A 22,696-nucleotide genomic window follows, 5' to 3' on the forward strand; every position below is an offset into this window, starting at 1 on the left:
AGATGGGTTCAGGCAGGTGAGTGGTGAGGGTCAGAGTGGTTCAGGCAGGTGAGTGGTGGTGAGGGTCAGAGGGGTTCAGGCAGGTGAGTGGTGGTGAGGGTCAGATGGGTTCAGGCAGGTGAGTGGTGAGGGTCAGAGTGGTTCAGGCAGGTGAGTGGTGAGGGCAGGTGAGTGGTGAGGGCAGGTGATAACAGCGCCAGACGGGTTGCCCCACCGGGCCGCCGTAGCATTGACTCGAACACACGGAGAGGGCGGGGGTCGAAGGTCACGGTGGAGAGGGCAGGGGTCGGGAGAGGGCAGGGGTTGGGGGTCACGGTGGAGAGGGTGGGGGTTGGGAGAGGGCGGGGGTCGGGAAAGGGCGGGGGTTGGGAGAGGGCGGGGGTCGGGAGAGGGCGGGGGTCGAGGGTCACGGCGGAGAGGGCGGGGGTCGGGAGAGGGCGGGGATCGGGAGAGGGTGGGGGTCGGGAGAGGGCGGGGGTCGGGGGTCACAGTTCGCTGTGGGGCTGCGCGGGGGTGGCGGCTCGGTGCGTCCCGTCGAGTTGCTCCGCCTCCCGCTGGACGAAGGCATCCCAGCTCGCGTGGAATCGCCGCGTCGCCTCGGCCTTGGCGCCCGTCGCCATGGCGCTGTACCTGCGACAGAGCGTTGCCACGGGAGGGAGGGTTTCACGTCACCGCCTCCCTGCCACTTGTTGCCAACCGGGGGGGGGGGGGGGGGGTGGGAGGGGGTCGGACGTCGAAAGCCCGTGGCTGGAGTCGGTGTGGGTAGGCGATGCAGAAAAAAAAGAAAATTTGCGCAGCAGAAACTTGATTCACGACGACGCGAACAGGGCCGGTCCGGTTCCCGACGTGACTCTGGAGCGGAACTTTTAGTTTTAATTCTCCAGCGTTTGTGTGGATTTATCACCGATAAAACCACCGCCCCCCCCCCCCATTAAATACGGCCGATTAGAAGGAGGAGGGGGTTGGGGGATAAACCACGCACACCGGGGGATAAGGGATGTCCCAACCGTTTCCACCGTCTACGGGGAAAATCGAGGAGTCCAGGAGCGAACCGGATGCATGTGCGGCGGCGGTGGCAGCGCGCAAAAAAAACTTCGACGGAAATCGACTTCCGCTCGCCGTTCCCCATCGGCAACGGCCCGGCCCCGCGTCCTCTCACCGCACGGAGTTGAGCGCCAGCTGCTTGAGCGTGGCGAGGTCGGCGCCCAGTCCGCCCGCCACGCCCATGACGGCGCTGTAGAGGTCGTAGGAGAGGCCGCGCGAGCCGAACGCCGCGGGGTCGTCGGACGACACGACGAGGGGGTGTCCGCGCGAGAAGAGCACGCTCGCCGGGTGCGAGCGCAGGTCGGCCACCAGGCCCAGCACCTGGAGGTCGTCGTCGTCGTCCACGAGAGGGTTGGAGGGGTGGGGTAGTGGGTGGAGGGTGTGGGTGGTGTGGGTGGAGGGGGTGGGTGGTGGGGTGGAGGGGGTGGTGTGGGTGGAGGGTGTGGGTGGGGGGTGTGGGTGGAGGGTGTGGGTGGAGAGTGTGGACGTGGGTTGTGATGACGGAGGGGGTGGGAAGAGGACGTGGAAGGGGGGCGACGTCAATTACGATGGTGGAACACATCGTTGAGACTTGTGAAGGTAAATTATCTCGCGCCAAGAACTACCACTGCCAACCACGTACCCACCTACCGCAGCCCAACCTGCGACCACAAAGACAATTCAACAATTGCTCAAGCTCCACGCTCCTCTATATGTTGAGCTGCTCTCGGCCAAATCAGCGGGCGGTTGATCCCAACAACCGCTAGCTCGCGTGTGCCCACCGCCAGCGTGTGCCTTGCCAGAGTGTGCCCACCGCTAGCGTCTGCCCACCAGCGTGTGCCTTGCCAGAGTGTGCCTACCGCTATCACGTGCCCACCGCCAGCGTCTGCCCGCCAGACTATGCCCGTCATGCGTGTGCCCACCGCCAGCGTGTGCCCGCCAGAGTATGCCCGTCATGCGTGTGCTAGCCACTAGCGTGTGCCTTGCCAGAGTATGCCCACCGCTAGCGTCTGCCCACCAGCGTGTGCCTTGCCAGAGTGTGCCTACCGCTATCACGTGCCCACCGCCAGCGTCTGCCCGCCAGACTATGCCCGTCATGCGTGTGCCCACCGCCAGCGTGTGCCCGCCAGAGTATGTCCGCCAGCGTGTGCTAGCCACTAGCGTGTGCCCACCGCCAGCGTGTGCCCGCCAGAGTATGCCCGTCATGCGTGTGCCCACCGCCAGCGTGTGCCCGCCAGAGTATGTCCGCCAGCGTGTGCGCGCCAGCGTGTGCCCACTGCTATCACGTGCCCACTGCTAGCGTCTGCCCGCCAGCGTGTGTCCGCCAGCGTGTGTCCGCCAGCGTGTGCCCACCGCCAGCTTGTGCCCACCGCCAGCGTGTGCCCGCACCTGGTTGGAGATGGGGCATAGCTCGACGGGTACGTCCCGCGAGCGGGCAAGGCGCAGGGCGAGCGGGTGGCGCACCAGCGCCAGGCCGTGCCCGATGCGCGTCGTGTTGAAGAGCAGCGCGTCCAGCACGTTCACGTCCACGCCGGCGCCCTCCCAGCCTCCCCCACGGCAACGTGGCGAGGTGGGTGGGTGGGTGGGGTGGGTGGGGTGGGGTGGGTCATGGAGTGAGGGTAGGTGAGGGGAGAAGAGACAGGAAACATAAATCACCAGGACGTGCATCACCACTGCTACTACTACCTAAACACAACCATCACTACTACAACCTAAACCACCACCACCACCACCATTACTACAACCACCTAAACCACAACCACCACCACTACAACCACCTAAACCACAACCACCACTACTACTACCACCTAAACCACAACCACTACTACAACCACCTAAACCACAACCACCACCACTACAACCACCACCACTACTACCACCTAAACCACAACCACCACTACTACCACCTAAACCACAACCACTACTACAACCACCTAAACCACAACGACCACCACTACAACCACCACCACTACTACCACCTAAACCACCACCACCACTACTACCACCTAAACCACCACCACCACTACTACCACCTAAACCACCACCACCACTACTACCACCTAAACCACCACCACCACTACTACCACCTAAACCACCACCACCACTACTACCACCTAAACCACCACCACCACTACTACCACCTAAACCACAACCACCACTACCACCACCTAAACCACAACTACTACCTGCACCACCAACACTACTGCTACCTAACCACTACCACCACCACCACCAACACTACTGCTACCTAGTCCACCACCACCATACTACCTAACCACCACCACCTACACCACGTCCACCACCACCACCACCACCTACACCACCTCCACCACCACCACTACTACCACCTAAACCACCACCACTACTACCACCTAAACCACCACTACTACCTGCACCACCAACACTACTGCTACCTAGTCCACCACCACCATACTACCTAACCACCACCACCTCCACCTCCACCACCGCGTCCCCTCACTTGTCTCGCCGGCGTGCAGGAAGTAGGGGAGGTTGATCCCGGACTTGGCCGGCCTCTCCAGCTCGTCGCGAAGACTCCACAGGTCGCTCCCCGAGTCCTCCTGCCCCACCTGAGACCCAGGCGACACCTTCGTCAATCACCGAGGCCAGCGACCCACTTTGGCTGCTCAGCTCACAAAGTGACTTTGACATCTTACCGCGAAAAATAAAAAAATATACTAAAATGTAGTATCGCCAACATCGCGGACGCATCGACGCGTGGAAGGTTTGGCACCGGATCGAGCGGGGGACACACGGGGTAGACACACGGGGTAGACGCACGGAGAGACACGGGGGGGACACGAGAGACAGACATAATGGGGGAGACGCACGGGGGGGACACACACGGGACAACAACAACCGCCATTCACCACTAAGTGATGGTGACATCACCACGGCGCTTGTGCCAGGCTAGGTGCACGTTGAGGCCACGTGAAGTGTCGAACGCCCGCTGGCAGGAGGTCACAGGACGGACCTAGGTGCCACGGGTCGACTGACTGAGATGACCGAGATGACTGGCCGATGCACCACCTGTGCCCCCTACTGTGCCAACTTGCTGTGCTTTATCTGCCCAGCGCTCCGCTCGTTGTTGTGAGCGTCGCTCCTCTGCCCTCCGTTTTTTCTGGAGGGCGACTGCCTCCAACTGCCCAGTAGCGTCCTTCACGAGCCTCCTCCACAGAGGCCAACCTTGACACCGCTGGTACCGTTCATCGGCAAGTCCACTCAGCTCCACATCCTCCTGTACCACGTCACTCCATCTCTTCTCCAGCCCATGCCGTGCCAGTTTTAGCCTCCTCTATCCGGCCGAACAAAATCTGTTTAGGCATGCGGTGGCTGGGCATGCGGGCTACATGACCACGGGAGGAGACACACGGGAGGAGACACACGGGCGCGGCGTTCCGGGCTACCAGATCGAAGCCCACGAGGAAGTCGGGGTAAGCCTTGCGCAGTAGCACAGGTCTGCTCGATGGCCATCCTGATAGCGGAGCTGTTCTGTTTCCTGAGAGACCAGAGACACAGAGAGAGAGAGACAGGAGAGACAGGAGAGACAGAGAGAGTGAGACAGAGAGAGACAGAGAGACAGAGAGAGAGACAGAGAGAGTGAGACAGAGAGAGACAGACAGAGAGAGATGACAGCGAGCTGACCGGATGTGCCTGGGACGGCTCAGTGGTGGGTCAGGTGAGATGGTCTCAACTGCGATTTAATTTTACCTGTGCTGACGTCTCACCTGCTGATGGTGTATCACCTGTGATGGGTCAGGTGAGATGGTCTCCACCGTGATGTCTCACCTGTGACGATATCTCACCTGTGATTGGTCAGGTGAGATGGCTATCTCACCTGTGACAGGTCAGGTGAGATGGTCTCAACCGTGATGTCTCACCTGTGACGATGTCCCGCCCGTGACGGCGTCTCACCGGCCGACAGTATCTCACACCTGTGCCGGAGTCATGTGACCTGGCCTCACCTGCGTACGATCGTCTCACCTGTTGATGGAGCTGATGATCTTGACCCCGAGGAAGCCCGGATTCTGGTGAGAGAACTCGCGAGACACATCTTGGTACGCGCGCACCACCCACTCGGGTCCGTGCAGGCGCCCGTCCAGGTCGTACACCTGCAACGGGAACACGCGGGGAGACGCGATGACACTGCGGTGGACGCACTGCGACCCGTCAGGAGACACGCAGAGACAACACGGAGACAACACGGAGACACGTATGAAACATGCGGAAATGGGAAGACCTCTTCGCAGTTGCGGCAAAGTCGCCTGGTAAATGCTGTGCGTTCACTCTCCACGTGACAAAACCTTCATAATTGGCTGTGCCGGTTGGTGGTGGGCTAACGACACAACGTTCATATTTACGCTATCTAACCCAAAAAAAAAAACTTTATTATGGAGGATAACAGGAGGTGAGGCCCAGACAAGGCCTGGTCGAGGCCTTTCAAGGGCTAGCAAAACCTAGGCAAGGCATAGCGAGGCAGAACAAGGGTCCTTGCGAGACCTGGGTGGGGCCTGGGCAAGGCCTGAAGGGCCTGATGAGGCTTGGCCAAGGTCTAGTTAGGCCTAGCGAGGCCTAGCGAGAAGCCTAGAGAAGCCTGGGCGAGGCCTAGTGAGACACAGCGAGGCCTAGATGAGGTCTAGCGAGGCTTAGAGAAGCCTGGGAGAGTCCTAGCGACGCTGGGCCGAGGCCTAGTGGCAAAGAGAGCCCGAGTAGAGCCTAGCGAGGCCCAGGTAAAGTTTTAACGAGGCGCAGACAAAGTTTTAGCGAGTCCCGTGCCGCTCACGTTGGGTAGCAGCGTCCTCAGCTCGATGTAGGAGACTCCGTCTTCGTAGAATTCCTGCAGCTAAGGCCCACGAACAGCAATAACTGCTGAGGCTTGGCCAAGGTCTAGTTAGGCCTAGCGAGGCCTAGCAAGAAGCCTAGAGAAGCCTGGGATTGGCCTAGCGAGACACAGCGAGGCCTAGATGAGGTCTAGCGAGGCTTAGAGAAGCCTGGGAGAGTCCTAGCGACGCTGGGCCGAGGCCTAGTGGCAAAGAGAGACCTAGTAGAGCCTAGCGAGGCCCAGGCAAAGTTTTAGCGAGTCCGGTGCCGCTCACATTGGGCAGCAGCGTCCTCAGCTCGATGTAGGAGACTCCGTCTTCGTAGAATTCCTGCAGAGCTCGAGCGAAGTAGTCTCGGAAGACGGGGGCGTGCAGCACGAGGCCGCAGGCGCCGCTCAGGACGTCCTCGAAGCGGCGCCACGCCGCGTTCTGGTTCGGGTAAGCGGCGGCGGGGTCCTCCGTCACCATCGTGAGGCCCCGCATCAGCCTGAGAGACGCACGCCGGGAGAAGCGTTCGGCCGCAAGCGACGTCGGCCCGGCTTTAACGGCGTCAACAAGCGTCGGCGCGCCCCCCCCCCGCCCGACCGACCGACGTTGGATTTTACCGAACTTTACTTCGCGTCTGCCCCCGGGCAGGGCGGCTCACCTCGAGTCTAAGTCCTCCACGAGGGGCGTCCGGCGTCGCAGGTCCGCGAGCAGCTCCCATCCGTCGGGGGCCGAGCGGCACGAGTCGGGACTGGGGGCTCCCCGCACCGAGAATTTGAACCGCGGCTGAGGCCGGCTCCGGCCGGAGGCACACGTAGCAGTGCGGCCGGTAGGTGACGTTCCTCACCAGCCACTCCACGCTCGCCAGCGCCACGTCGTGCAGGTGCAGCGCCGCTCCTGGTGGGTCGTGGGGTCGCGGGGTCAGGTTCGGGTTCGAGGGCAGGGCGTTACGGTGGCAGGTCTGCGAGCATTCCAAAAGAAAATAACTACGAACTGTTTTTTGTTATTTTTAAATCCTTTATATTAAGTTCGCTTGCTTGCTTGCTTGTGTGGTTGCGTGCTTGCTTACGACCGTGCAAATATTTCGGTCGTTTTTTAACCCACTTCCCGTGATCCAATCGAGCTGACATTTTGCACACAGACTCGTTGTGCGTGACAATTAATGTTCGTGAATTTTTTTTCTCCAAAATTTTACACTTTTTAGGACAAAAATATTATATTTAATTACCAATTGCTTAATGGTGGCAGGCAATCATCTGACCGATAGGTGGCAGCCATCTCAAGCCAGAGGACGAGAGGACTCTAGCCGCCACGCATATAAAGGATTTAGAGTGAAAAACTTTGTTTTTACGGGTTATACTTGTTACCAGGTAAGCTGTGTACCTCTTTTTTCCCCGAAGCGACCTGGCCACAAATGATAGCTCAAGGATGTGGCTTATCAACGTGTGGAGATTTATAGCAGCCAAATACTCTCTAAACGCTTGTTGATTCTAAATGTGGAGGGAGAAACTGGTACTCGTTTGAGGCTCAGTCGACCTCGGGGAGGCCCAAAACCAGTCTGAATAATCGTCAACTGGTTTTGGCTGCGAGCGGGAATCGAACTCGGGTAGCCGGGTTCGTAGCTCAGTGCGCCAACACCACTGCCACTACAGCTCCACACTATCACCAATGCCACGACTACCATCCCCACCACCATCCCCACCACCATAGCCACCACAATAGCCACCACGACCATCACAACTGCCAAAACACCACCACCATCATCACGGCCCCCACGACCGCCACTACCGCCACCACCCCCATCGCCGTCACTACGACCACCACTACCCACCACCACCACCACATCCGCCACCACTATCCACCACCACTATCCACCACCACCATCGCCACCACAACGACCACCACTACCCACCACCACATCTGCTACCACCATCAAACCACCAGCACCACCACATCGGCCACCACTACACCACCACCTCCACCACTACCATCGCCGCCACTACCCACCACCACTACCCATCACCACCACCACATCTGCCACCACCACCATCGCTGCCACTGCGACCACGACTACCCACTACCACCACCACTACCGCCACCACCCCCATCATAGTCACGACAACCACCACTACCCACCACCACCACCACCACTAACATCGCCACCACTACGACCACCACCACTACCATCGCCGCCACTACGACCACCACTACCCACTACCACCATCGCCGCCACTACCCACCACCACCACCACTATCGCCACCACCACCATCGCCGCCACTATGACCACCACTACCCACCTACCACCACCATTATCGCCACCACTACCATCGCCGCCACAACGAACACTACTACCCACCACCACCGCATCCGCCACCACCACTACGACCACAACTACCCACCACCACCACCATCACCACCACCACCAAACCACATCTACCTCCACCACCAAACCACCAGCACCACCACATCGGCAACCACTACCGCCGCCCCGCTCGCCATCGCGCACCTTTGGGCATCCTCCTGATGAACTGGAACACGGCGCTGCGCTCAATCAGGGGCTTGGCCTTGAAGAAGTGAATGGCCGGTGGGTAGACGCCCGTCCTGACCGCCGTCTCCACCTCGTCCAGAATGGCCCTCGCCAGACTTGCGTTCACCTGCTCGCACGGCCGGGCGGCCGGGGGCCACGGCGCCACCAGTCATCGTCACCACCACCGTCACGACTACGTCTAAACTATTTTGCATTTACACCATTGGAACCTCATTTGCCAGTAGCAAATATGATGATTGGTTTTAGAAGCGGCATGGCTATCACAAACGAGAGGCTTATCATCATCATCATCGTCGTGTGGAGATTTCTAGCAGCAGCCAAATGCTCTGAGCGCGCGACGTTGAAAACCCAGAGGGCCCCGGAGAAAAATCCACGCGACCACGGGGAGAGAGTGGGACGCGCAGACTCCAAATATACAGCAGGATCGAGCCCACGACCTCCTGTATACCAGGCGAGGTAGTGGTAGTGGTGGCGGTGGTTGTGGTGGTGGTGGTGATGGCGGTGGTAGTGGTGGTGGTGATGGCGGTGGTGGTGGTGGTGATGGCGGTGGTAGTGATGGTGGTGCCGGTGGTTGTGGTGGTGATGGCGGTGGTAGTGGTGGTGGTGATGGCGGTGGTGGTGGTGGTGGTGATGGCGGTGGTGGCGGCGGCGATGCCGGTGGTGGCGGTGGTGATGGCGGTGGTGGCGGTGGTGATGGGGGTGGTGGTGATGGTGGTGGTGGTGGTGATGGCGGTGGCGGCGGCAGTGATGGCGATGGCAGTGGTTGTGGCGGTAGTGGTGATGGTGGCGGTGGTGATGGCGGTGGTTTTCGCGGTGATGGCGGTGGCGGCGGTGATGGTGATGGCGGTGGCATCAACGTCTATCAGCTGCGAGGACATCGCGACCGCGACCGCTTCTCACCTGGACTTCCAGCGGGGACAGGACCAGCGCCCCGCCCACGCGACCGGCTCGCTCCTCGCTCAGGAGTTCCTCGCGTCTCTCCACAGGCACGGCCGTGGCCACGCGCGGCAGCGGCAGCAGCACCACGGCCAGCACCGTCGCGCACACCAAGGCCCACATGACGCCGCCGCCGCCGCGAGAGGCTGGGGAAGTGCAGAGGGGGGGGGGGGGGGCGATGACGCACAGAACAGAGGTCGCAACCAGGTACCCGATACCCGTACCCTACCCGATACCCAGCTACCCGTACCCGACCGGGTACGGGTACGGGTAGGCCGTGAGTCACTGGTGAGTAACCGTTTGTCACTCATTTCCCAACGTCTTGTCTCTTCTCACAATTCAAGTTCCTAGAATCAACCCACCCACGCCTGCAACATGGCTTCATCCCAGAGGTCGCAATCAGGTACCCGATACCCGTACGGGTACGGCCGGGTACGGGTAGCCGTTTGCGACCCTGGTGCGGCCGGGTACGGGTAGGCCGTGAGACCTGACGTCACCAATGCAGACTGTTGCTGTTGGTCCCAAATGAGCGGCGAGCGGTGGTGCAGCGGCTAGCGATGCTGGCCACGAACTCGGTCACTTCTGGGTTCGATTCCCGCCTGTGACAAATAAAAGAGTTGGCGAGTATTTAAACCGGTCCTGGGCCTCCCCTAAGTCGACTCGGCCTCAAATGAGTACCTGGTGTGGCGTGTAAACATCGCCCACTGGGGAGACAAAGGCGGCCGGGCGTGGTGCTGGCCACCCACCCCCTCGTGCGCCGTTCCGGCCTTCATAGGTGCCGCTCGCTAACAGCACTTGCCCCAACAGTCTATTGAGGCTACACAGGGGACCTTTGTCTTTGCCTGGTGAATGCTGTTGACACGTGAAGTCTTTGTTGCTGTTGCTGCTCACGAATCAGCACGGATCTAGCGTGGTAAAAAATAAAGCGGGGGAAAACTGGCTCAACGGGACCATCCGTGTAACAAGAAAGTTAACAATAACATCGTGGCTTTAAAAGGAAATGTATATTTATTATATATACGTGCGACGTTTTGGCTAACAGCCGTTCAAATAAATGCGAATAATCAAGAACCAAGACTGATGTTGTTATTGTTTTTAAAATCTTCACACCTCCTATTTAATTGTCAGAAAGGGGTATAAAACCTATCGTTGTTTTTTTTATCCTTTGATACCAGCAAAACATGTCGCACGCGGGTGCCCGTTTGAGGCCGAGTCGACCTAGAGGGGAGGGCCGGTCAACGTTTCAGATAATCGACATCGGTGATTGGTGGCCGTGAGCGGGAATCGAACTCGGGTCGCCGGGTTCGCAGCGCAGCGTAGCGCTAACCGCTACTACACTACCACTGACCCGCCAACACGTTTTTCCTTTGCTGAATTCATTGCTGGTTTCACATCCATTGGGTCTACAAAAAATATTACGTTTTTTGAGAATTAAATGGGGGGGGGGGGGGGGGGGGTCACAAGACATCTGGACCAGCCCGTACACTAAAAACTAAACGAAGTTTTGTTCATGTCAACCGGGTGCAAGGGTCCCACACTGAGCGATACACAAACGATAGCTCAACGCAAGTGGAATCGTCGATCATCACGTGGCAATTGTAGAGCAGCAGCCAAATAAATACGCGTGATGTTCATTCTATAAGTGTGGAGGGGGCAAGCCGGAGAACTCTGAAAAAGAAAAAAAATCCACGCGACCACAGGAAGAGAGAGACACCGCAAACTCCAAATATACAGCAGCAGGCGTCAGGGTTGGGATCGAACCCACGACCTCCTGTACACCAGGCGAGGTAGTTAACATCTCCTAGCCACCATGATGATGATGAGAGACACAAACTCCAAATATACAGCAGCAGGCGTCAGGGTCTGGATCGAACCCACGACCTCCTGTGTACCAGGCGAGGTAGTTAACATCTCCTAGCCATCGTGATGATGATGACGAGAGAGAGACACCGCAAACTCCAAATATACAGCAGCAGGCGTCAGGGTTGGGATCGAACCCACGACCTCCTGTACACCAGGCGAGGTAGTTAACATCTCATAGCCACCATGATGATGATGAGAGACACAAACTCCAAATATACAGCAGCAGGCGTCAGGGTCTGGATCGAACCCACGACCTCCTGTGTACCAGGCGAGGTAGTTAACATCTCCTAGCCACCGTGATGATGATGACGAGAGAGAAATACATGCAAACTCCAAATATACAGCAGCAGGCGTCAGGGTTGGGATTACAGAAACTCACACAGAGACTCATAAACTCACAGACGCATAGACTCACACAGACTAAATAGACTCACAGACTCAGAGAGACCCACATACTCGCACAGAGACTCATATGCATCAAGACTCACATGGAGAACTCATAGACTCACACACAGACACATAGACTCACACAGAGACCCACAGACTCACACAGAAACCCACAGGCTCATAGACTCACACAGAGACCCAGACTCACACAGAAACTCACAGACTCACATAGAGACCCACAGACACAGAGACACACAGACTCATAGACTCACACAGAGACCCAGACTCACACAGAGACTCATATACACAGAAACTCACAGACCCACATAGAGACCCACAGACACAGAGACACACAGACTCATAGACTCACACAGAGACCCACAGACTCACACAGAGACCCACAGACTCATAGACTCACACAAAGACCCACAGACTCACACAGAAACCCACAGGCTCATAGACTCACACAGAGACCCAGACTCACACAGAGACTCATATACACAGAAACTCACAGACTCGCACAGAGACCCACAGACACACAGAGACACACAGACTCATAGACTCACAGAGACCCACAGACTCACACAGAAACCCACAGGCTCATAGACTCGCACAGAGACCCAGACTCACACAGAGACCCACAGACACAGAGACACACAGACTCATAGACTCACATAGAGACCCACAGACTCACACTCACACAGACTCATACAGAGACCCACAGACTCACACAGAGACCCACAGACTCACACAGAGACCCACAGACTCACACAGAGACCCACAGACTCACACAGAGACCCACACTCACACAGAGACTCGTGTGTAGCAGCTGCTGCTACATATGTAGGAGCTGCTGGTACATGTGTAGTACTACTACATGTGTAGTACTACTACATGTGTAGTAGTAGCTGCTACTACTACACATGTGTAGTAGTAGCTACTAGTATGTAGTAGTAGCAGATACTACATATGTAGTAGCTGCTACTACATGTGTAGCAGTACATGTGTAGCAGCTACTACTACATGTGTAGCAGCTGCTACATATGTAGTAGTAGCTTACTACATATGTAGTAGCTACTACTACATGTGTAGCAGCTACTACATGTGTTGCAGTACATGTGTAGCAGCTACTACTACATGTGTAGTATCAGCTGCTACTACACATGTAGTATTAGCTTACTACATGTGTATTAGCTGCTACACATGTAGTAGTCGCTTACGGGAGCTCCGCGCTAAACGCTTTCAAGAAATCAATTCCGGTTCACGATTCTGCACTTGCTCTATTACGAAAGCACGAGACTTGCCCTTTTCAACCTTTACCAACGAACGGGTGTTTAAGGCTATCGATTTTGTCGTATTATTCGATCTGTATAGCGAATAAAATTAGTTAAAAAAAAAAAAATTGACCGTTCAAGCAAAAAAAAAAATTATGCGTTTTTAATATTTTTTTTTTGTTAAACAAAAAACGTAGGGAGGCCCACGTTCATAACGCATTGCCACACATTACCTTGATCCTGCATCGTCGTATCGAGGCGATCAAATGGGAGAAGTCTTCGCGTGGATGCTTCGGCCTGCGACGAACGCGGCGTGCGGGACATCTCCACGGGGTTTCGCGACGACGCACGTGGGTAGCTGCGGGTCGCGGGCGAAACCATTCGTCTCTTTAAACGATGGGGGGGATGGGTGGTGGGGGGTGGTGGACCATTTGGTTTCTCCCATTTTCCTCGTTGGTTCTTTGGGTAAAGAAAATTAATGAATCTACACCAGCGGTCGGGAACCTATGGCTCGCGAGCCATATATGGCTCTTCCGGTGACTGCATATGGGCTCCCAGACAATTTTGAGTTGAGAAAAAAAATTAATAAAATAAAAATAAAATCAGTTTGGAACTGAGTTTAAAATACTTGTGATATTGCTTAATAATAGTGTGTCATTTTAAAGTGAACAGAAATTAGTTTCGAAGAAAAAATTTCTCGGGTCACGGGTCCCGTGACCAGAAGTCGCATTAAAAGTAAGACATTTAATTTATTATACGTTAAAAATACTATATGGCTCTAAATGAAATATATTTAGAAATATTTGGCTTTTATGGCTCTCCCAGTCAAAAAGGTTCCCGCACCCTGATCTACACTATGGGAACCTCATTTGCCAGTAAAAATATGATAATTGTTTTTTTACCCTTCTATCTGGCAACAAAACTGACACCTTTTTACAAGGAGTCATGTTTGCATAAACCGCAATACCTGTAGTCGTAATGCAAACAAAAGACATAACTCTGCACATTATCAGAGTTATGTCTTTTGTTTGCATTACGACTGCAGGTATTGCGGTCTATGCAAACATGACTCCGTGTAAAAAGGTGTCAGTTTTGTTGCCAGATAGAAGGGTAAAAAACCAATTATCAAAATTAATGAATTTCGATTGAAAGATTTCGTGACTGCAGGGATTCATCTTCTTGGTTCTTTCGGTAAAGTCACGTAGAGTGGAAATAATAAAATAATAAAAATAAAACATAATTAAATAATTCTCACGTTTCGGCCACATTCATTCAGACTCTGTCCTCTCGACAGACCTGTTCTTCACCTGAGGACGGCTGCTTGCGTTGTGGCCGAAACGTCGTGAGAATTATTTAATTATGTTTTATTATTATTTTATTATTTCCATTCTACGTGACTTTACCGAAATAACCAAGAAGAAAATTAATTAAGTAATGGAGTACGACGTTTCGATTGCGATACAAGCAGTCGTTATCAGAAAGAATTAAATTTGAGAGAGACAAAATACAGACACGGAGACAGACACAAGCAGAGACACACAACATAAACACACAGAGACACAACATAGACACACAGACATACACACGAGCAGAGAGAGACAACACAGAGACACACAGAGACACAGAGAGATAGACAACATAGACACACAGAGAGAAAGACACACACAGAGACACACAACATAGACACAGACATACACACAAGCAGAGAGAGACACACAACATAGACACACAGAGACACACACACACAGAGACACAACATAGACACACAGAGAGAGAGACACACAAAGACACACAACATAGACACACAGACAGACACACACAGACAGAGACAACACAGAGACACACAGAGAGAGACACACAACACAGACACACAGACAGACACAAGCCGCGAGAGACAACACAGAGACACAGAGAGAGACACACAACATAGACACACAGAGAGAGACGACACAGAGACACACAGAGAGAGACACACAACATAGACACACAGAAAAAAAAACTACGATCAGTTTTGGGCCCCTGCCCTGACTGTTTTCAGTTTCAGTTAAATTGATTAGGTATAGTCCTGTGAGCCATTCGGCTCTTGAATCGGGTGCAACCGCAACAAACAAAAAACAAAAACATGAACAAGAAAACATCTTAAAGTGACTATGCGCAAAACAGAAAAATCCAGGAAAAAACTGCAAAGTCTTCCAGAAAAAAAGCACCGTACACCAACACTGTGTGCAAAAATCCCAGTGGGATGCAAGTCAAACAACAACACAACAACCACAAGACAACTTAGATTAAAGCCATCATTCTAACTCCGTACTACCACAAACAAACATGGCCAAACCAAAAAACTTTTCGAAATGACCAAAATAAAGCCACAAAAGCATCCTCTTGGTTTTTTCTTTTAGGCACAAACAAAAAACAAAAACATGAACAAAAAAACATCTTAAAGTGACTATGTGACTGAGTGCAAACAGAAAATCACGAAAACTTCAAAGCCATGGAAACGATGTAACAGCTGCTGTCAATGGATCGTGGCGCCCTCCACTGCATCAATTCGGTACTGCACACGCAGATAAAGACTAAGGTCCCCGTGTAGCCTCAAGCGTACTTTTGGGTCAAGGGGCCGTCCATAAATGACGTCACGCACCTAGAGGGTGGGGGGGGGGGGGTCAGATATTTGTGTGTGACGAGAGGGGAGGGGGGTTGAGAAATGTGACGTCACATCAAAATACGCAACTTTAAATAAATACAGACAACACGTTCTACTTAAGTAAATATACTTTTTGATGAATTTCGATTTAAAGCTTTCGTGACTGCAGGGATTCATCTTCTTGGTTCTTTCGGTAAAGTCACGTAGAAGGGAAAAAATACAATTATAAAAATAAAATACAATTCTCACGACGTTTCGGCCACAACGCAAGCAGCCGTCCTCAGGTGAAGAACAGGTCTGTCGGAAAGACAGCGTCTGAATGAACACCACCAAGCTAGTGTGGGGCCTGTAGCATATGGTGTTTTAAAGTGGCCCTAAATGAAAAAAAACGTAAATATTAAAACACACATTTTTTACTTGCATAATAAAGTAATTATATATTCTTGGTTCTTTCGGTAAAGTCAAGTAGATAGAAAACAAAAACTAAAATAATAAAAATATAAATTAAAATAATAAATAAGAAAAGTCATATATTTATGTAACTGTAATTTGATTATTCTTTAAAAAAAATAGTGGTGTTTTTGCTTTTACTATTTCCAATTTATTACAGTATTTTACATTTTTATTATTTAAAATTTAAGCCATTTCTTTACAACTGCCTTCATGCGTTTAGTCTGCGTGTGTCCTTCCCCATCCCCCCGTACCTATGATCAGCCGAGGTTGCCTACGTGCGGTGCCAAAGAAGTTCAACAGACGGACACTCGGAAAACCTTTCACCCGTGGCACGGTGACACGGCATCAGCGTGGAAGAGAAGCGGAGCGATGGAGAAAACGATGCGCGTTGAACTTCTTTCGCACCGCACGTAGCCAACGGCGTCTGATCGGAGGAAAGACACGCGCGTGCTAAACACGTGAAGGCAATTCTGAAGAAATGGCTTAACGTGTGATGCATGGGGAGGGGGAGAGGTGGTGATGCAGCTAAGGAGGGAAGCTATCGGTGATGGATGTGGCAATGAAAATGTTTTTTACACAGAAAACAGGGGGAACATAGACATAGAGTAGGGAGAGAGGGGGTAGAGAGAGAGGGGGGGTAGAGAGAGGGGGTAGAGAGACAGGGGGTAGAGAGGGGGGTAGAGAGAGAGGGGGTAGAGAGAGAGGGGGTAGAGAGAGAGAGGGGGTAAAGAGGGGGGGGTAGAGAGAGAGGGGGTAGAGAGAGAGGGGGGGTAGAGAGAGGGGGTAGAGAGACAGGGGGTAGAGAGGGGGGTAGAGAGAGAGGGGGTAGAGAGAGAGGGGGTAGAGAGAGAGAGGGGGTAAAGAGGGGGGGTAGAGAGAGAGGGGGTATAGAGATAGGGGGGGGGGGGTAGAGAGAGAGAGGGGGTAGAGAGAGAGGGGGTAGAGAGGGGGGTAGAGAGAGGGGGGGGGGGTAGAGAAAGGGGGTACAGAGAGAGAGGGGGGTAGAGAGAGAGGGGGTAGAGAAAGGGGGTACAGAGAGAGAGGGGGGTAGAGAGAGAGGGGGTAGAGAGAGAGGGGGGTAGAGAGAGAGGGGTAGAGAAAGGGGGGTAGAGAGAGGGGGTACAGAGAGAGAGGGGGGTAGAGAGAGAGGGGGTAGAGAGAGAGAGAGAGGGGGTAGAGAGAGAGAGAGAGAATGTGTAAGAAGGAAGAGAGAAGAGCGTGAAATATTTTGTTAAATCTTTCATTTAAAAATAGAGGGAGGGGGGCACATAAAGCAAAGCAATGAAAAAAAAACGAAATGATGAACGAAGCAAAGTGCCGACTACACCGAGCATCTTCTTGATTCCTCTGATCGTAAACAAGGTGTGTGTAGAGGGAGGGAGGGAATGATCAAGGTGTGTGTGGAGGGAGGGAATGATCAAGGTGTGTGTGGAGGGAGGGAGGGAGGGAATGATCAAGGTGTGTGTGGAGGGAGGGAATGATCAAGGTGTGTGTGGAGGGAGGGAGGGAATGATCAAGGTGTGTGTGGAGGGAGGGAGGGAATGATCAAGGTGTGTGTGGAGGGAGGGAATGATCAAGGTGTGTGTGGAGGGAGGGAATGATCAAGGTGTGTGTGGAGGGGGAGGGAGGAATGATCAAGGTGTGTGTGGAGGGAGGGAGGGAATGATCAAGGTGTGTGTGGAGGGAGGGAGGGAATGATCAAGGTGTGTGTGGAGGGAGGGAGGGAATGATCAAGGTGTGTGTGGAGGGAGGGAGGGAATGATCAAGGTGTGTGTGGAGGGAGGGAATGATCAAGGTGTGTGTGGAGGGAGGGAGGGAATGATCAAGGTGTGTGTGGAGGGAGGGAGGGAATGATGAAGGAGAGGATATGTAAAGGGAGGAGCAGCCACCACCGGTCTTCGTTAAATCTCAAACTCCAGCTCAAGTCGCCTCCACCCACCCACTCACCCACCCCCCCGATCTGCACGTCTCTGCTCAAGCAGTTGAGCCATGCGCACCCAGAATCGCGTTACGCTGCTGCTGCTGCTGTTGCAGATGCTGATGCTGAGTGCCACACCGATGATGGCAATCCCTGCTGCCGCTGCTCCTGCTGCTGCTGAAACAGGTAAGACAATAAAAACGATTCGTGGTAATGTGAGTTTATTGTTCTGGCTGTCGCCTGATGAAGCTGGTTGTCATTACTGGCGAAACGTCGTACTCGGATTGTGAATGTTTGTGGCTTGGCTCTCCAACACACCGGTGTTGCTGTACTAGTATACTACACTATACACTACACTATACACTACACGTATACACTACACTATACACTACTATACACTACACGTATACACTACTATACACTACTATACACTACACTTATACACTGCACTACACTATACACTACACTATACACTACACTTATACACTACACTATACACTACACTTATACACTACACTATACACTACACTATACACTACACTTATACACTGCACTACACTATACACTACACTATACACAACACTTATACACTACACTATACACTACACTATACACTACACGTATACACTGCACTATACACTACACTATACACTACACTATACACTACACTTATACACTGCACTACACTATACACTACACTATACACAACACTTATACACTACACTATACACTACACTATACACTACACGTATACACTGCACTATACACTACACTATACACTACACTATACACTACACTATACACTACACTACACACTAGTGCTGTACTAGTACACTACACACTACACTACACACTACTATACACTACACTATACACTACACTACACACTAGTGCTGTACGAGTGACGAATTGGCCACGTTCTGTTTACGTGACAACCCTCACTAGTTGGCTGTGTCGGGTGGTGGCGGGTCTTGACGACACAACATTTATACGTTTACGCGATCTAACCACCCCCCTCCCAAAAAACCCCTGTATTGTGAATATTATTGGTCGAGAAAGCCTACCAAGTGTTCAATTGACAGGGAAGCAAAAGGTTTACAGCCACTTTTGTCAATCCACTGCTGGATGAGGGTCTTCACTACGCCGTGTGGATCGTGGGGAGGGGGGGGGGGGTTATTTTGACCATACTTCACCACGCTGGTCAGCGCGGGGCCTGGCGGCGTCAAGTTCGATTCCCGCTCGCGGCCAAGGCCAATGTGTGACGTGTGTGTGTAATGTGTGTCACGTGTGTGTCACGTGTGTGTGACGTGTGTGTGTGTAGTGTGACGTGTAGTGTGACGTGTAGTGTGACGTGTGTGTGTAGTGTGACGTGTGTGTGTAGTGTGACGTGTGTGTGTAGTGTGACGTGTGTGTGTGTAGTGTGACGTGTGTGTCACGTGTGTGTGACGTGTGTGTGTGTGTAGTGTGACGTGTGTGTGTAGTGTGACGTGTGTGTGTAGTGTGACGTGTGTGTGTGTAGTGTGACGTGTGTGTCACGTGGTTGTGACGTGTGTGTGTAGTGTGTGTCACGTGTGTGTAGTGTGTGTCACGTGTGTGTGTGTAGTGTGTGTCACGTGTGTGCGACGTGTGTGTGTAGTGTGACGTGTGTGTGTGTGTGTAGTGTGTGTGTGTGTAGTGTGACGTGTGTGTGTAGTGTGACGTATGTGTCACGTGTGTGTGTGTGTGTAGTGTGACGTGTGTGTGTAATGTGTGTCACGTGTATGTGACGTGTGTGTGTAGTGTGACGTATGTGTCACGTGTGTGTGTGTGTGTGTAGTGTGACGTGTGTGTGTAGTGTCACGTGTGTGTAGTGTGACGTGTGTGTGCGTACTGTCACGTGTGTGTGTGTAGTGTGACGTGTGTGTGGTGTGACGTATGTGTCACGTGTGGCGTGTGTGTAGTGTGACGTGTGACTTGTGTGTGTGTATGTGTCACGTGTGTGTGACGCGTGTGTGTGCGTACTGTCACGTGTGTGTAGTGTGACGTGTTTGTGTGTAGTGTCACGTGTGTGTGTGTGTGTAGTGTGACGTGTAGTGTGACGTGTAGTGTGACGTGTGGTGTGACGTGTGTGTGTAGTGTGACGTATGTGTCACGTGTGTGTGACGTGTGTGTGTGCGTAGTGTCAAGTGTGTGTAGTGTGACGTGTGTGTGTGTAATGTGGTGTGTGTGTAGTGTGACTTGTATGTGTGTGCGTATGTGTCACATGTGTGTGTAGTGTCACGTGTGTATGTACGTATTTTGAACTTCTTTCGCACCCTACGTGGCCCACCGTGGCCAATCGGAGGTGCGGGGAAAAAGGAAACAAACTAAATGGGGATACGCCGGCGATGTGGGGTGACGTTGAGTGGTGGGACAGGGGTTAGTGGCGCAGCGCTACGAATCCGGTGACCCGAGTTTGATTCCCACTCACGACCCAACGACGATTCTATAAACCGGTCCTGGGCCTCCCCTAGCTCGACTCAGCCTCAAAATGACTACCTGATGCGGTTTTGTAAACATCGCCACTGGGGAGACCCCCTCTCTCTCTACCCCCTCTCTCTCTACCCCCCCCCTCTCTCTGTACCCCCTCTCTCTACCCCATCTTTCTACCCACCCCCTCTCTCTACCCCATCTTTCTACCCACCCCTCTCTCTCTACCCCCCCTCTCTCTCTACCCCCTCTCTCTTTACCCCCTCTCTCTACCCCCCCTCTCTACCCCTTCTCTCTCTACCCCCCCCCCTCTCTCTCTACCCCCCCGTGCGCTAACAGCACTTGCCACAACAGTCTGTTAAGGTGACACGGTGGGGTCTTTGCCTTTGTCTTTGATGCCTACAGCAGCAGCTGGAGACCTGGACGAGTGCGCTCTAGGCACGGATGAGTGCCACCCTGACGCCATTTGCCGGAACACGCCGGGCTCGTACACGTGCAGCTGCACGCCGGGACACCACGGGGACGGCAGGCACTGCCAAGGTGGACCATGTTGGCTTGCGGAAAACGTCGCACCACTTGCACGAATGCTGCTGCTGCTGCTACTTCTTCTTCGTAATGTAATGTGAGGATATATCCGGCTCATCAACGTATCACAACTCGTCACGATGATTGGCTCTGCCGGTCCTGGTCTATAGCCAATGGGGGGGAAGCCTAGGGGCGTGGCCCTGACGTCATGGAAAGGTGACAGCTGTAAGTAGAGGATTGGTTCTGCTGGCTTTGGCCACAGCCGACGAGTTAGGGGCGTGGTCCCGGGAGCTGACGAGGGAGCCTGGAATATTCCATGGAGGCTAACGAGGATTGGCAGAAACGTACCACGTGACCCGGGTATTAAATAGCGGTGGAGACGAATGACACGTGGTCAGAACTGGAACGAACGGAGGAAGGGGGCCACGCGGGAGCGGGGCTCCGGGTTGCCACGTGGTCCAGGCTGCCACGTGGTCCAGGCTGCCACGTGGCAGTGCGTCTCTCTCTCTATCTATCCCTCTCACGCTGCCTGTCAGCAGCGTGAAGGAAAGCTGTAATGCAAAGTGAATGAAAGACCGGATTCCAGAAGTCGCCTCAACGACCTTATTTACAGTAACCTGGGGTGCTCGCGAATGTCGGCTATCTACAGCGGTGTACATCCGTGGCAGGGCCTGTGTCGATCTTCGTGTCGTTTAGAGCAGCGGCCCTCAACTTTTTTGCCACCAGGAACCGGTTTTGTGGAAGACAATTTTGTTTTCACGACCCGGGGTGGAGGGGGGGTTCATCATTGGGTCTTTCGCCCCTTTTCAAAGAAGCTCTCCGGCGACGTTTGTTTTTGTTACTCATTTTGGCTACTAGGGGGTTAGCAGCTCGTGGGCTTACCAACACTGTGACTGAGACACGGGCGCAGTGCGGGAAAGAGGCACCGATGGAAGTGGTAAATAATAAAATAATAGGGGGGGGGGGGGCACGCGCGGACTCACCACTTACCTCCTGCTGTGCGGCGCGGTTCCTAAACACAAGCGGTCGTCCTCAGGCGGAAAAAATATCATCCAGCAGTGGAACTGCTGAACCAGCGTCTCTGCGTTTTCAATCTGCGTCTGCACACTCAAGGCACGTGTCGTCGTCCCCCCCCCCCCCCCATGTGTCCATCGTGCAGAGTCGGACACGTGCTCGTTGTCCGCTGGCGGGGGTTGTGTCCACGCGTGCACTCGGACGCGCGCGTCCTTCCGCTGCTCCTGCCTCGACGGGTTCCGCCTCGCGGACACCGGCTTCGACTGCCTGGGTCAGTCGCGCGGGGCAGTCAGTCACGCGGGGCAGTCACGGGGTGGTCACGTGACCGGTCACGAGCACACACACGGAGTCACGGGGCAATCACAAGACAGTCAGTCACGCGGCCAGCCAGTGGCGAGGTCGTCACGGGCAGACGGAGTCACGGGCACAGTCAGTCACGTGGCCAGTCACGGGGCAGTCACGTGAGCGGTCACGAGCACACACACGGGCCACGGGAGAGTCATGGGCACAGTCAGACACGGGACAGTCAGTGGCGAGGTCGTCACGGGTACACGGAGTCACGGGCACAGTCAGTCACGTGGCCAGCCAGTGGCGAGGTAGTCACGGGCACACTGAGTCACGGGCACAGTCAGTCACGCGGCCAGTCACGGGGTGGTCACGTGGCCGGTCACGAGCACACACACGGAGTCATGGGAGAGTAACGGGCACAGTCAGTCACGGGACAGCCAGTGGCGAGGTCGTCATGGGCAGACGGAGTCACGGGGACAGTCAGTCACGTGACCATCACGGGGCAGTCACGTGACCAGTCACGGACACACAGAGTCACGGGCACAGTCAGT

At 53.9% G+C, this 22,696-nt stretch overlaps 2 protein-coding genes across 2 annotated transcripts in view; one reads left to right on the plus strand and one right to left on the minus strand.

Annotated features, from left to right (window-relative positions):
- Window positions 1-374: 374 nt before the first annotated feature.
- On the minus strand, window positions 375-13,219 carry ADA2 (adenosine deaminase 2). Its single transcript, XM_061579077.1, is given in 13 exon segments — window positions 375-630; window positions 1,160-1,365; window positions 2,413-2,570; window positions 3,503-3,611; window positions 4,449-4,496; window positions 4,498-4,540; window positions 5,026-5,153; window positions 6,138-6,348; window positions 6,508-6,632; window positions 6,634-6,743; window positions 8,354-8,501; window positions 9,296-9,477; window positions 13,089-13,219. Coding segments are annotated over 13 exon segments (1,704 nt in total). The 5' UTR covers window positions 13,180-13,219; the 3' UTR covers window positions 375-485.
- A 4,722-nt stretch (window positions 13,220-17,941) lies between these two features.
- LOC133360310 (signal peptide, CUB and EGF-like domain-containing protein 2) overlaps window positions 17,942-22,696 on the plus strand; it is a 35,682-nt gene continuing 30,927 nt past the window's right edge. The window contains exons 1-3 of the mRNA XM_061578955.1: window positions 17,942-18,056; window positions 20,724-20,858; window positions 22,003-22,128. Of these exons, the coding sequence (XP_061434939.1) occupies window positions 17,942-18,056; window positions 20,724-20,858; window positions 22,003-22,128 (376 nt within the window). The remainder of the gene's footprint in view (window positions 18,057-20,723; window positions 20,859-22,002; window positions 22,129-22,696) is intronic.

The sequence above is a fragment of the Lethenteron reissneri genome, chromosome 68 (genome assembly GCF_015708825.2).
Source record: "Lethenteron reissneri isolate LAM-NWPU_2019-01 chromosome 68, ASM1570882v1, whole genome shotgun sequence".
NCBI classification, from domain to species: Eukaryota; Metazoa; Chordata; class Hyperoartia; order Petromyzontiformes; family Petromyzontidae; genus Lethenteron; species Lethenteron reissneri.